General features: G+C 34.1%; 1 protein-coding gene across 1 annotated transcript; it reads right to left on the reverse strand.

The window, feature by feature from the left end:
* Positions 1 to 12,336: 12,336 nt before the first annotated feature.
* On the reverse strand, positions 12,337 to 12,870 carry LOC140450533 (uncharacterized). The gene has a single exon (XM_072544190.1). It carries the CDS (start codon positions 12,868 to 12,870, stop codon positions 12,337 to 12,339), a length of 534 nt encoding a protein of 177 aa, XP_072400291.1.
* Positions 12,871 to 13,291: the final 421 nt, after the last annotated feature.

Consider the following 13,291-nt stretch of genomic DNA (forward strand, 5'->3'; position numbering starts at 1 on the left):
TTCTTCGATTGTGAAGGGTTCGTTAGGAATATTATTGTAATGTTGACAGTTGTTCGTTGTGTCTTCAATCCATCTAGCATTGGTGTTATGAGTAGCTGGCGTTGAAAATTAATTTCCCCAAAACTCATGAATTTCCTCTTGCCTTGGGTATGATTTATTTTCATTTTCTACAGTGGAATTAAGTTTCCTATAAAATGCCTTCTCTGCATGCTCAAAAAGTATATTGTCGCGTTTTCGGTTGTTGCTTACTTTCTATCTCCATAGGCGGCCTGAATAAACGGAAAGTTTTTGTTTTAATGTGTCCAAGCATTGTTGCAGTGTGTTGTTTTCTGGATCATGTTGTGAGTGTCTTAGAGTGTTCAGCAATCTTCAGCTCTCTTGATGATGATTTTTTTACTTCTTATTCCTCGAATGTATTCTGTTATTTGTCCAATCTACTTACGCAATGATTCAATTTTACCTAGCAGCCGTTTTTCCCAAGGTGCAATTCTGCTATAATTCCTTTCGATATTAGTACCCCGTCGTGTTCTGATCTTAATGCCCATAACATTCGCAATTGCTGTTGCTGCACAGTGAATCAGCATATGCAAATATTCTAATGTATGGGCTTCCACGATATAATTGGATAGGTCTTCAGTGTTCACAATTTGTAACAGCACACCTAGTTTCTTACAAGAGTTTATTTTTGGTAGCGGTGGCCTGCTATGTGGGTTTATCCCATTAAACTCTTGTACGGCACGGGCCATTTCACTTACCAGGCTATCGTGCAACTCGCTGTCCTGCTGCATATTAACAGGTTGAGTTTCTTGTATGAGAGGCTCAGAAGTCTGCTCATTAGGGATTTGATCTATAACTAGCTCTGGGTTATGAATCTACCGTTCGACTTCGCTTCTGATGGTATCGCTTCTAGTCTCTGGGATAAGATTATTTCTTATAATTACCCTGTATTGATCTGCTATTCTCTGTTCAGATACTCTCTCTGGGTACTCCCTGCAAAATTCGGCATACAAATGTCGATAGCCGATCGTTTCTCGACCGGTGTTCATTACCTTGTAATAGAAAAGAAAAATGTTTTCGTTTATAGACACAGTCCATTTCATGCGCTGCCTCGGTCGTCCCGTTTGAGTGAGTGCCGGCTGATGTTCCAGCGCAGCACCTTCAGTGAGTTGAGCTCCTGCTGTTGTTTGGCTCACTCGTGGTTATTCTTGTTGTTAGGCTGTAGCTGATTGTATGACAGGGGTCCGCCTCCTCAACACCCTGCCACCGACTTCCCGCATGCTGTCACGTCCAGCGCCGGCTCCAGATGCGCCCTGGCGATCTCCAGGCAGCGACCCTAAACATAAATCAATATTCACTATTTTCATGGGTTTGCATTTTATACCTACTGCCAGGTGTCAGTTTTGTTCCACGCCAAGTATCCCTGCTACTGCACTCCATGTTTCTTTAAAATTAAAAAAAAATTTACGTCGTCGTTCTTTTGAGCTTTCGCTATACAATTACCTTTAGCAATAGTCTCGGACCTTAAGCTACACAGAATTTGTACTAGTTTAGTGATGCTTCGTGCGGTGTCCGCAACTTCACTTCTCCACTTGTAAGTTGTCCAACCTTGAACCAAAACACGGGTGACGTTTTGTACCGTTCGCGTTATAAAAAACAATCGTGAAAGTTGTGTAAGTTGATCTTGTCACATGTGTCATTCTAATTTCTAGGGCAACGTTGCCATTTCAACCAAAATATTATATCAAACCAGCTAAAAGCAGGGCTGTGCGACAGACTGCAAGTTTAAAAACTAAAACAATATCGAGCATTCTAGATCAGTCACTTACATTTATTTAAACATGCACCCTAAAAAATTCTCTTATTAATTTTGTAATTTTCCATCATCTCAATTAAGTAGCCATTGTTTCGTTTTTTATTATAATTTATGAAAATATTTCAATTCAAAAATAATGATAGATAATAAATCTAGACATGACTTTAAATTATTATGTTTAATTTCAAATCAAGAGGTGTAATTGGTTTCTCGTAAAGTGTAGCACAAAACTGCATTGAGTTGTGGGATACTAAAATAATTAAAACACTGGAAACATTAAAAATTTAATTTTAAATTAATACAAAATAAATAACTTTTACAGTGAACAAGTGTGATTGTTCTCAATCCTGTCTCTGGTTATTAAATTTATTTGATACGGGTTTTTGTTGTTAATGATAAAAATAATACCTATCTAAAAACTTTATACATTTTTTAACGTTATTTTTTTATTTGGATTTAGTGCAATTCCGTTATCTGTGATCGCAACAACGAATTGATTCACGAACCATTGTTTCCAGTCTAAGCACAGGCTTACATTGGAAAAAAAAAGTGTACCAGTTTTATATGACGGGAAGTGTAACTTCTTTCGGATAAAGTAAAGTCGCTTACATGACTGCATCCAAAATGCAAAGAACCAGGAGCTTTTATGACTTCCTTTGTTACCGATTTCCAATTTACACTCGAATTCGTTAATTTCATACGAAATTGGTCACTGCCTAGTAAGTCATCCAGAACTGTCCATTGTAGATAAGGAATAATAGTTGAGCTACATAATGAAAGATCAACGGTGGAACAATTGCCAGTAGCTATATTGAATCTAGTATTGCTGCCATCATTCAGTAGACTTATGTTCATAGTGTTAAATATGCTTGATAAAATTCGTCCCCTTGTGTCCGTTTTCTGAGAGCCCCAAGAATAATTGTGGCCATTAAAATCTACTAGACAAACAAAAGATGTTGGGAGTTTATTCATTAGAGATTCTAATTCATCCCTGATTAAATAATGGCCAAAAGGAATGTACATGTTGCAGATGGTGTAATTGAGTTATGCTTTAGTTTTTACGGATACTGCTTCTAGATTTTTATTTATTTTGAAGTTGTGTTACTTGTACATATTTTGAGACGTAAGTTTAGAATTTGTTTTAATTTTTGAGTATGGATTACTGAAGAACTAAATCCGAAATTAGATCAAGAATAGAGTAACCAAGAGCAGCCTTTTTGAAGATGAGGAAATTTCTGAGTAACCATAGACTTTATCTGCAAATCCGATATCTGATGTGGCTTTTGGGATGTGGCTTTTTAGAAGAATTTTGAAAATACCATGGACCTGGTAGACGATAAACATTTTGGTTGAAAAACATTCGCCACTGGACCGGGTTAAACATACAGACGCTTTTAAGAAAAGCAAATAACCTATTAAATCATAACTTTAGTAATAAAATTATTTGTGACTCTAATATAATGTTCAGAATAAATAAATAAAAAAATTAAAAAAAATTTTAAAATTTAAAAGTTTAAAATCTTGTTTGTAGATCGTTTGGAGTAAGACGCTTTAGCCTTCTATTTTTGGGGCCTCAAAAGGTTCTTCGCTAGCCTGTTGGGGTGGTTTTGCAGTCGTCTCTCATATTTTTGGGAGTAACTGGCAATTTCTTCTTTGATAGTTTTCATCTAAAGATCGCGATTGATGAATTTATTGGGCACGTACCGTTCGCGTCATAAAAAACTGGTACAACTCTTCTAACCGAAAATCGTGTTTTTCAAGTTGTGTAAGTTGAGCTTTTCACATGTGTCATTCTAATTTCGAAGGCAACGTTGCCAGTTCAACGAAAATATTTTATCAAACCAGCTAAAACTAGGGCTGTCCGACAGGTCGCAAGTTTTTTCCAGTATCTCAGTACACATATTATGTACATTGATTCGTGTTTTATTATAATTTATGAAAATATTTAAATTCAAAAATAATGATAGATAATAAATCTAGACATGACTTTAAATTAGTATGTTTAATTTCAAATCGAGAGGTGTGATTGGTTTCTCGTAAAGTGTAGCACAAAACTGTATTGAGTTGTGGAATACTAAGTTTGTTTATTAAATTTAGTGACAAATTTTCATCTTTGGCCAAGCTTTCCCAGGTTTCTTCAATAATGGTCCATAAATGATCCCTGTTTTGGGGAACTACATTTAATTTTTGTATTTTGTTGATCATAAGTCCCCAAATGTTCTCTATTGGATTAATATCTGGACTTTTAGAGGGCAATGGAAGAGCTTCAATGCTATTTTCCATAAGGTAATCCCGTACACGGTGGGATTGAACAGTTGTCATGCTGGAAAATAAAATTATTGTTGGGGAAAATTTCCCTAACCGATGGCAACATCACATTATCTAATATATGTAAATAGGTTTCAGTATTGAATCGTCCTTCAATTTTTCACACATTCCTAAACCTTCTCTATACATCCAAGCCCAAACATTTACAGAGAACCGTTCGGACTTATCACTTGATAAAATATAGTTTTCGTTAAACCTATTTCGAGGCGGTCTATAAACCCTGGTCTATAAACTGGAATACTATTTCATCAGTAAAAATTACATGGTCCCAAAAATTGACTGGATCATTTAAAACGTAATTTAAAGCAAATAGGAGTCTACTTTGTTTATGTTCCTCGCTACATTTGTATTTTCAGGCTGCTGCACAATTTTTTAAATCTGTTCTTTTAATTCTCCTTAATGCTGTAGTTATAGAACCATTAAAGTTTGTATTAACTTTTGATTGCCTTGCCGTATGGCAGGCATACGCTCTTAAATAATTAGTTAATGTTTCATCTTGTTGGGCTGTAATAATAACTGGTCTCCCACTCCCTCTCCTTCTATCCAAAGTCTGCTCGTTTTCCAATTTTTTTTAATGTTGTGGATTGTGGTTTTGCTTCTATTTAACTCTTGAGCCAGTTGTCGAATAGACCAACCATCTTCTATTTTTGAAATTATTCTTGTTTTATCAAACTGACTTAACTGACTTGGCATCTTTAAAAATTCACTTTGACAAACTTGTCAAATCTGACTGATGGCAAGCAATATTTTTTATGTTTAATTTTTATGTTTAATCGTTCCGATATGTTTGGGAAGTTTTCACGCACTGATAACATCTGTAGATACTAAACCGATATTTTTCAGTTATAAGAGGATTTTTTAACACAGACGATGATATCTTACTCCGCTTAATTTTATTCTCATCATTTATACACCGTAAATCGTTGAATTTTGAAAAAAATATGCATCTCAATGGGCAAGTAAATGTTTTGACGTGACAACGTCTTAAATTAGGTTGTGGCTCGGAGTCACTCATGAAAAAGTGTAACGCCCGCTCACGTCTGTTACGATGAGTCACCGAACGAGAGAGAGGCCCGCCGGACCGGCGAATGCCTTGCGTCTCTCTCCCACTCAAACATGATCGGTCCGCTGGTGCGATGCTATTTCTCCTATCATCGTCCTATCCTCAACAAAATCACTCAAATAGAAATTAGTTAAGTTTAAGTTTACATGTACAATGTTTTAGTAAACAAAATATATTTCTATAGTTAAAATTTGTGCAATTCTTATTTTCATTCAATTCCTTGTTCCTATTGTGCAATTTAATAATATTCATATCAATAAATATTCTACCGAGAAAAAGACGTTGTCACGTAAAATCTTCGCCCGTAAAACCGACTTTACAGGCAACCGATTTTTTTGTTTACATTTTATACATAATAATGTACAAAAGTAATAGTCTATTTATAGATAAAAACGGATTACAATTAGGGTGTAGATTCAACCTCCATAAGGAACATTACAGTGAGATATTGGATTGTAATGTAATACTATCACGGTTTGAAAAGCATTTTTCGCCCCGGATATTTTATAGTTTATAATCTACGTAGGATAAAGTACAATGTTAGTTTTTCACATTTATCGTTTATGTAATAAATAATAAATTAATTTAGGTAGTTTGCCTGTTACTAAACTATTGACATAACATACAGTCAATAGTTTGTGTTCTGTAAGTAATTGAAGTATAAAATTTATAAAATTACAGTAGATGCATTCCAATGTTCCCTGTTCCAATACCCTAAATTTAAATATCGTTCAACATTTTGGACATTAACTCAGTCCTCTCTCTGGTTATTAAATTTATTATACGGTTTGTATACGGTTTTTTGTTGTTAATAATAAAAATAATACCTATCTAAAAACTTTATACATTTTTAAACGTTATTTTTTACGTTTTACGTTTTATTTAAATTTACTGAAATTCCGTTATCTGTGATGGCAACAACGAATTGATTCACGAACCATTGTGTCCAGTCTGAACACAGGTTTACATTGGGAAAAAAAAGTGTACCAGTTTTATATGACAGGAAGTGTACCACGGTGCATTTGTGATAATTTGGAAGGCCTTCGATTGGAATCTCTTCAGTATGTCGATATTGGATCTTGACGTAGATCCCCACAGTTGGATCCCATAGCTCCATATTGGCTTTATCACTGACTTGTATACTAGGATTTTATTGTACAAATTCAGTTGTGCTCTTTTTCCTATTACCCAGTACATTTTACTGAGTTTCAGACCCAACTGTTTTGTTTTCGTGAATATGTGTTTCTTCCACGTTAATCTGCGGTCCAGGTGCATACCTGGACCGCAGATTACCTACCTAAGTATTTTACAGACTACGGATTACTACGGACTACCTAAGTATTTTACATCATCCTTTTGTTGTAGTATTTGGTTATTTAATGAGACGGTTGTGCATGTACCTTTTCGATTTGTGAACGTTATATGTACTGACTTGCTTTCGTTAACTTTAATTCGCCATTGTTTGTAACCAAATTTTTATTTTGTCGAGATTGGTCTGGAACAGTTGTGAGGCGATATACGGGTTTGAGTGAGCCGCAAGGATTGCTGTGTCGTCTGCGTATGTGGCTGTGATGATGTTTTGACTTGTAGGAAGATCTGCTGTGTAAAGTAGGTAGAGAACAGGTCCAAGGACACTACCCTGGGGTACTACAGCTTTAATTGGATATAAGTTAGTGCACTGATCCTTTACTTTTACAAGGAAATGCCGGTCGGAAAGATAGGACTTGAGGATTAGAAAGTAGTTCAGAGGAAGGACTTGTCTTATTTTGTATAGCAGGCCAGTGTGCCAGACTTTATTAAAAGCCTGCGATATATCCAAAAAGGCTGCAGAACAGTATTTCTTCGCTTCTAAGGCTTTGTTTATGGAATTGCAGATTCGGTGAATTTGCTCAATGGTAGCATGCTGTTGTCTAAATCCAAACTGGTGGTTGGGTATTAGCTGCTGTTGTACGAGGATTGGCTGTAATCTGTCTAGTAGTAGTTTTTCAAAAACCTTTGACATCACTGAAAATAGACTGATAGGTCTATAGGACTTAACTTCTTCTACAGGTTTGCCTGGTTTGGGTATTAAAATGATCTGTGCAACTTTCCACAAAAGGGGATAGTAACCAGTTCTTAGGATTGCGTTAAAAATCTGTGTTAAATATTGCACTCCTTTCTTGGGAAATTCTTTTAGAATTCTTGCAGTAATTAAGTCGAACCCTGGGGACTTCTTCGGATTCAGATCTGTTTGGATTTTGTTGAAAACTTGTTTGCCAGTGAATTTCTCCAATCGTGTTTCTAGTTGGTATGGAGATTCTAAATACGATTGTATATTATCTTCTGCATCGGGGTTGTTGTTTTGAGTATGTGGTTGGCACACTTCCTCCAGGTATTTCGCAAAAACTGTGGCTTTTTCTTTGTTACTTTTGATCAATTGTCCGTTACTGGCTCGAATAGGCGGATTATAAAGTTCTGGTCGATTAATTTTTCGTGTTGCCTTCTATAGTGAGTATTCGGAGGGTTCCGTTGCAGATAGATTTTGTAAATATCGTTTTATGTCATTGTGTTTATTGTTGTTTAACAATGTTTTTTATCTTGCTGATTTATATGTGCATGTGTCTATTATATTGAAAGATTTTGCATTTTTTACATGTTACGGTAGATTTATTTGCATTTCTTATTTTTGGAATTCACCCGTCTGGTGATTCAGTTATTGAATATATTTTGTTTTGTTTACCTACTGAATTTTATTTATTTACTTCTAATAAGTTTCCAAATAATAGAGTATCTCTGAATATTTGCTAATAAAAATATTTAACTATCACGATATCTTCGACCAAGAGAAAGATCAGGCTGTATGTTTGTAGGTGAGTAGGTGGACGAATTCCACTGAACATATTATTTATTATTTGTTTATGTAGTGTGTTGACCACTTTTATTTAATAATTAACTTTTAATATCTTTTTTGTATTTGCTCTCAGAACCTAATTATCTCTCCTTACCTCTTTTCGTGTCTAAGGTTTCTTAATTTTCCCCTTTGTAACCCCAAAAAAGTTAAGTAGCGCCCTTTTTCTTATCTTCTCTTATCTTTGGTAATTTTACCTATCTGTCTTATTTATTTCTCTTGTCTTTTCTAATCCATCGTATCTTGTCTCATCTTTATTATTTCTTCTATTGGATCCATTACTGGTTCCAAAAGCTAGTTTCGAAACCCCGACTCGCTGTCCACCTACCATCTAGCTTCCGTTAACAGTGTCTCCATTGGTGACCTTTCTAGCACCATCCATGAAAGGTTTCCGAGGTTATAAACTTGCCCATTGGTTTTATACCAATGAATGTTTAGTTTTTTTGGTAGTATCTCTGTTACGAAAGTGGACGGAGCACACCTGAGTTTTCCGGGGTTTGGCTTAAGATAGTTCGATTCGTATGCACCTCGTACAATTTTTAGATTCTGTTACATGTGTTTAAAGTATGTTAATAAGGTCTCAATTAAACTACTGTATTGGCTGAACATATATTAATAATATTCATACATTACAACATGATCATGTCGCCCATTGTCCCCGTTGGGAAGTGGTGTTGACTTGACATTGACATATTTGACATAGTTACCAGGTTTACGTTAAGCCTATCTTACATTAATGTCAAACACCTTCCCCTTAAAGATTAAGGCGTACCCTAGGTTTAATTGTACGTCCGAATTTTGAAACATTACATTTCTTACTATCATTATTTTTTGAGCAGCTATAATGAGGACTTACAATATCAGTATTCCTATGTTCATTAAACAAATTTGTTAAATCATTATCCTGAATACATACATTATTTAAATCATTATTATCATTATCCTTATAACTATTTGGGTTTGTGTGTGGATACAACTCAGGTTCAAGATACATGTCTGCTACATCTGATTTTGTATGTGATGGTCTTATGTGTCTTGTGTTTCTTCTAACTATCCTATTATTGCATTCCTTTCTTATCCAGTACGATCTGGGTTCTTTAGCTTTTTCTACAATAACAGCTTTATACCATACTTTATCAACACTACTCTTAACAACTACATTATCCCCCCTTTTATAAGTTGTTGGTGTACGTTTACTATGTTTATCATACTGAACTTTTGTTTTTTGTTGTTGGTCCGATAACAGTTTATAAATCTCATTCTGAATTTTAGGTTGTAATTGTTCACTATTTACTGGTATTTCTGTTCTCAAAGATCTACTATTTAATATTTGTGATGGAGATGCACTTAATGAAATAATAGCAGTATTATTATATTCTAAAACTAACTCACGATAATCAGAGTTTTCTGTAAAACTTTTTTTTTAAATTTGTTTACAAATTCCTACAGCCTTTTCAGCAAGGCCATTACTTTGGTGGTAATGAGGTGAACATGTCAGGACTGTAATTTGTTTATTATCGTAATATTTTTTACACTTAAATGATATAAATGGTAAATTATCTGCAATTAAAAATTGAGGATAGCCAAATCTGGAAAAAACATCTTGCATTGCATCTATTATGGCTTCAGATGTTTTATTATTTAATGATAGCATCTCTATCCAATGGGAAAAATAATCTATTAGAATTAAGTAAGATTTACCACCAAATTCCAAAATATCAGCCGCAATTTTATTAAACCTCAATTTTGGTATTGAATGTGCTAACATTGGCTCTCTATAATTATTTGGCATGAATTTTTCACAACTTCTACATTTTTTTATAAACTGAACAATATCATCCCTAAGGTTTGGCCAAAAAAATAAAGATCTTGCTTTATTAATAGTTTTACTAGTTCCTATATGACCTTTATGTAACAGAGTAATCATTTCCTGTTTTAGAGATTTTGGTACAATTATTTTATTTTCAACAAAAACAATTCCTGCTTCAACATATATATCATTTTTAATACTGTAATATGGCTTTATATACTCTGGAATCTTGTTTTCTTTAGGCCAGCCTTTATAATAAAAATCAACAATTGTAGCCAAAACTTTATCTTTAGAGGTTTCTTCTCTGAACTGATATATTTTTTTATCTGTCATTGGTAAGTATAGTGAGACTGAATGAACCATATCAAACATCTCTAAATCAAGGGTTTGTGCCTTTAAACTAGCTCTAGAAAGCATATCTGCAAATTGAATATGCTTCCCTGGAACATAATAAATATTTAATATGTACTTTAATAATTTTAGCCTTAAACGCTGCAACCTTACTGACCCAATTTTGCATATTGGTTTCTGCATAATTGAAATTATTGGTTTATGATCTGTTTGGACATCAACATCACACTGGTAAATAAAGTTATGAAATTTTTGTGTACCATAAAAAATGGCTAATAACTCTTTCTCTGTCTGGCTGTAATTTATTTCATGTTCATTCATAGACCTAGATGAACATGCAACTAATTTCAACATACCATCATAGTTTTGAAACATACAACACCCAATTCCATTTTTGGATGCATCACATTGCAAAACTATCTTTTTATTTGGATCAAATGGTACCAGAGCTGGAGAATTTGAAATTATTTTCTTTAACTTATCAAAACATTCCTGGTGTTTAGGCAACCATTGCCATTCTACATTGTTTTTTAAAAGTTCACATAAAATTTGCATGTGCTCAGCCATATTTTTAACATAACGTCTAATATAGTTAAAGGAACCTATTATTCTTTGTAACTCTAATTTACTTTTTGGAGTTTCTAATTTACATACAGCATCTGTCCTCTCAGGATCTACTTTCTTCCTAAATGAGAAAAAATTTGTCCCATAAACTTTACTTCTTTTTTGCTAAATTGAATTTTCTCTTTATTAAATCTAGCACCCACCTCTTTTGCTCTATTTATCACCTCTTTGACCGCTTGATCATGTTCATCTTGAGACGCCCCTGCTATGATCATATCATCATGACAAACTACAATGTTTATAATATCACCAAAATGCTTTTCAACTGCCTCTTGAAAAAGGTCTTGAAAATTTGATAACCCAAAAGGTAAAACTAAAAACCTGTAAGTTCCATAGTGTGTAGAGAAACAACATTTCCATGAAGAATTTTCATCAATTGAAAGTTGGTGATAACTTTCAGATAAATCAAAAACAGAATATACATTTTTGTTTAATAATTTTGAACATATTTCCTCAATGGACTCCCCAACTCTAGGTTTGCGTACTATATGTTTATTCAGATCTGAGGGATCTAAACATATTCTTAATTTACCATTACTCTTTTCGACTATCACCATTCTATTAATACTTGCCCTGGGGTCTATGTTTTCTACCTTAACAATTGCTTTTCTTTGGACTAATCTATCTAGCTCAGTTTTAAGTGAATTTCTAATTTTTATTGGACACTTGGTAGGTGGATAGCAAACTGGTTCAAATTTATCATTTGTTGTAATTTCATATGTGCCAGGAAATTTGCCTGACCCTGTGAAAACTTCAAAATTTTCATTGATAAATTTATCTGTTAAATCAGACCGGCCTATCTTATTTATTTTTATAGAATCAATACGTTTTACCAAACTTAAATTTAAACATGTTTGTCCACATATCAGAACCTGACTTGCACCCTCCACAATGACAAAATCTTCAAAAATATTCTTACCCTTACATTTTACATTTAAATTTACTACACCTATAGGATGAGACACATTTCCATCAAATGCCTTTAACACATATTCAGTAGGCCTGGTTTTAAATTGACAATTAAATTTTTTATAAACATTTAAAGGAATAACATTTACATCTGCCCCTGTGTCTAACTTAGCTTTCAATTTATAATTTTCAACCTCTATATACTCTTCCCAAGTGTCTATAGAATCAACATTACATACCTTTTTCCTGCTGTTAACATTTCTTACAAAAAATTCATTTTTACTTTTAATATTTTTGACCTTGCAGGCAACTGCATAATGGTTTTTTAGTCCACACTTGTTACACTTCTTGCCATAAGCTGGGCATTCCCTCGGACCATGCTTTTTTGCACACCTTCTGCATAAAAAAACTTCTTCTTCAACTTCTTTCTCTTCATTCCAAGGTTTCTTCTTTATATCATATTTCTTTTTCTCTATCTTCTGTGTATGATTAATATTTCCTGTGTTATATTGAAACTGTAAATTTTGAGATCTACTTTGCTCACTTGTTCTTCAGAATTCTATAGCTTTATTTAAACTTAATTTGTCTATTCGCAGGAGGGCTTCTCGTGTGGTCGGATCCCTAATTCCCATAACAATTTTGTCTCTTAATGCCTTGTCTTCACATGACTCATCGGGATCTAGGGCATTGTAATTGCAACTTCTAACCAAATGTCTGCACTCTGTCAAAAAATGTTCAAATGTCTCCCCATCTTCTTGTACTCGTTTTATAAAGTTGTACCTCTCAAAGCATTCGTTAACTCTTGGGTTCACATACTTATCTAACAGCTGCATTGTGAATTCATACTTATTTAGTTCTTCATCAGGGATAACAAAAGTAGCCATAATCCGTGCTGATTCATGGCCAATAATATTTCGCAGGATGGATAATTTCACCTGATCTACAGCGTCGTGTTGTCCTGTTGCTACTAAATAATCTTCGAATGAAATTTTCCAAAATTTCCATTCAGAAGCGGCACTCTGACCCTGGAGGTCGAAATCTTGGGGTAACTTAACATAACCTATTCCATTGACCATGCTTGCCATTTTGGGAACACTTAAATTTTTCTTTTTTAATAAACTTAGCACTTAACTTTATCCTTGGACACGTAGATTCCATAAATTGACTGCGCCATGTTTAAAGTATGTTAATAAGGTCTCAATTAAACTACTGTATTGGCTGAACATATATTAATAATATTCATACATTACAACATGATCATGTCGCCCATTGTCCCCGTTGGGAAGTGGTGTTGACTTGACATTGACATATTTGACATAGTTACCAGGTTTACGTTAAGCCTATCTTACATTAATGTCAAACAACATGTATGTATCAGACTCTTCAATTTATCGTTGTTCTGTACGCAATGTAATAGAGCAACATCCCGTTCGGTTGATTATTGGTATAGTAGATTCGATATTTTGTTTCTTCTCTATGGATTTTAAGGGAAATTCCAGGAGAAAA

This window comes from Diabrotica undecimpunctata, chromosome 9 (assembly GCF_040954645.1).
Source record: "Diabrotica undecimpunctata isolate CICGRU chromosome 9, icDiaUnde3, whole genome shotgun sequence".
Classification (NCBI taxonomy): domain Eukaryota; kingdom Metazoa; phylum Arthropoda; class Insecta; order Coleoptera; family Chrysomelidae; genus Diabrotica; species Diabrotica undecimpunctata.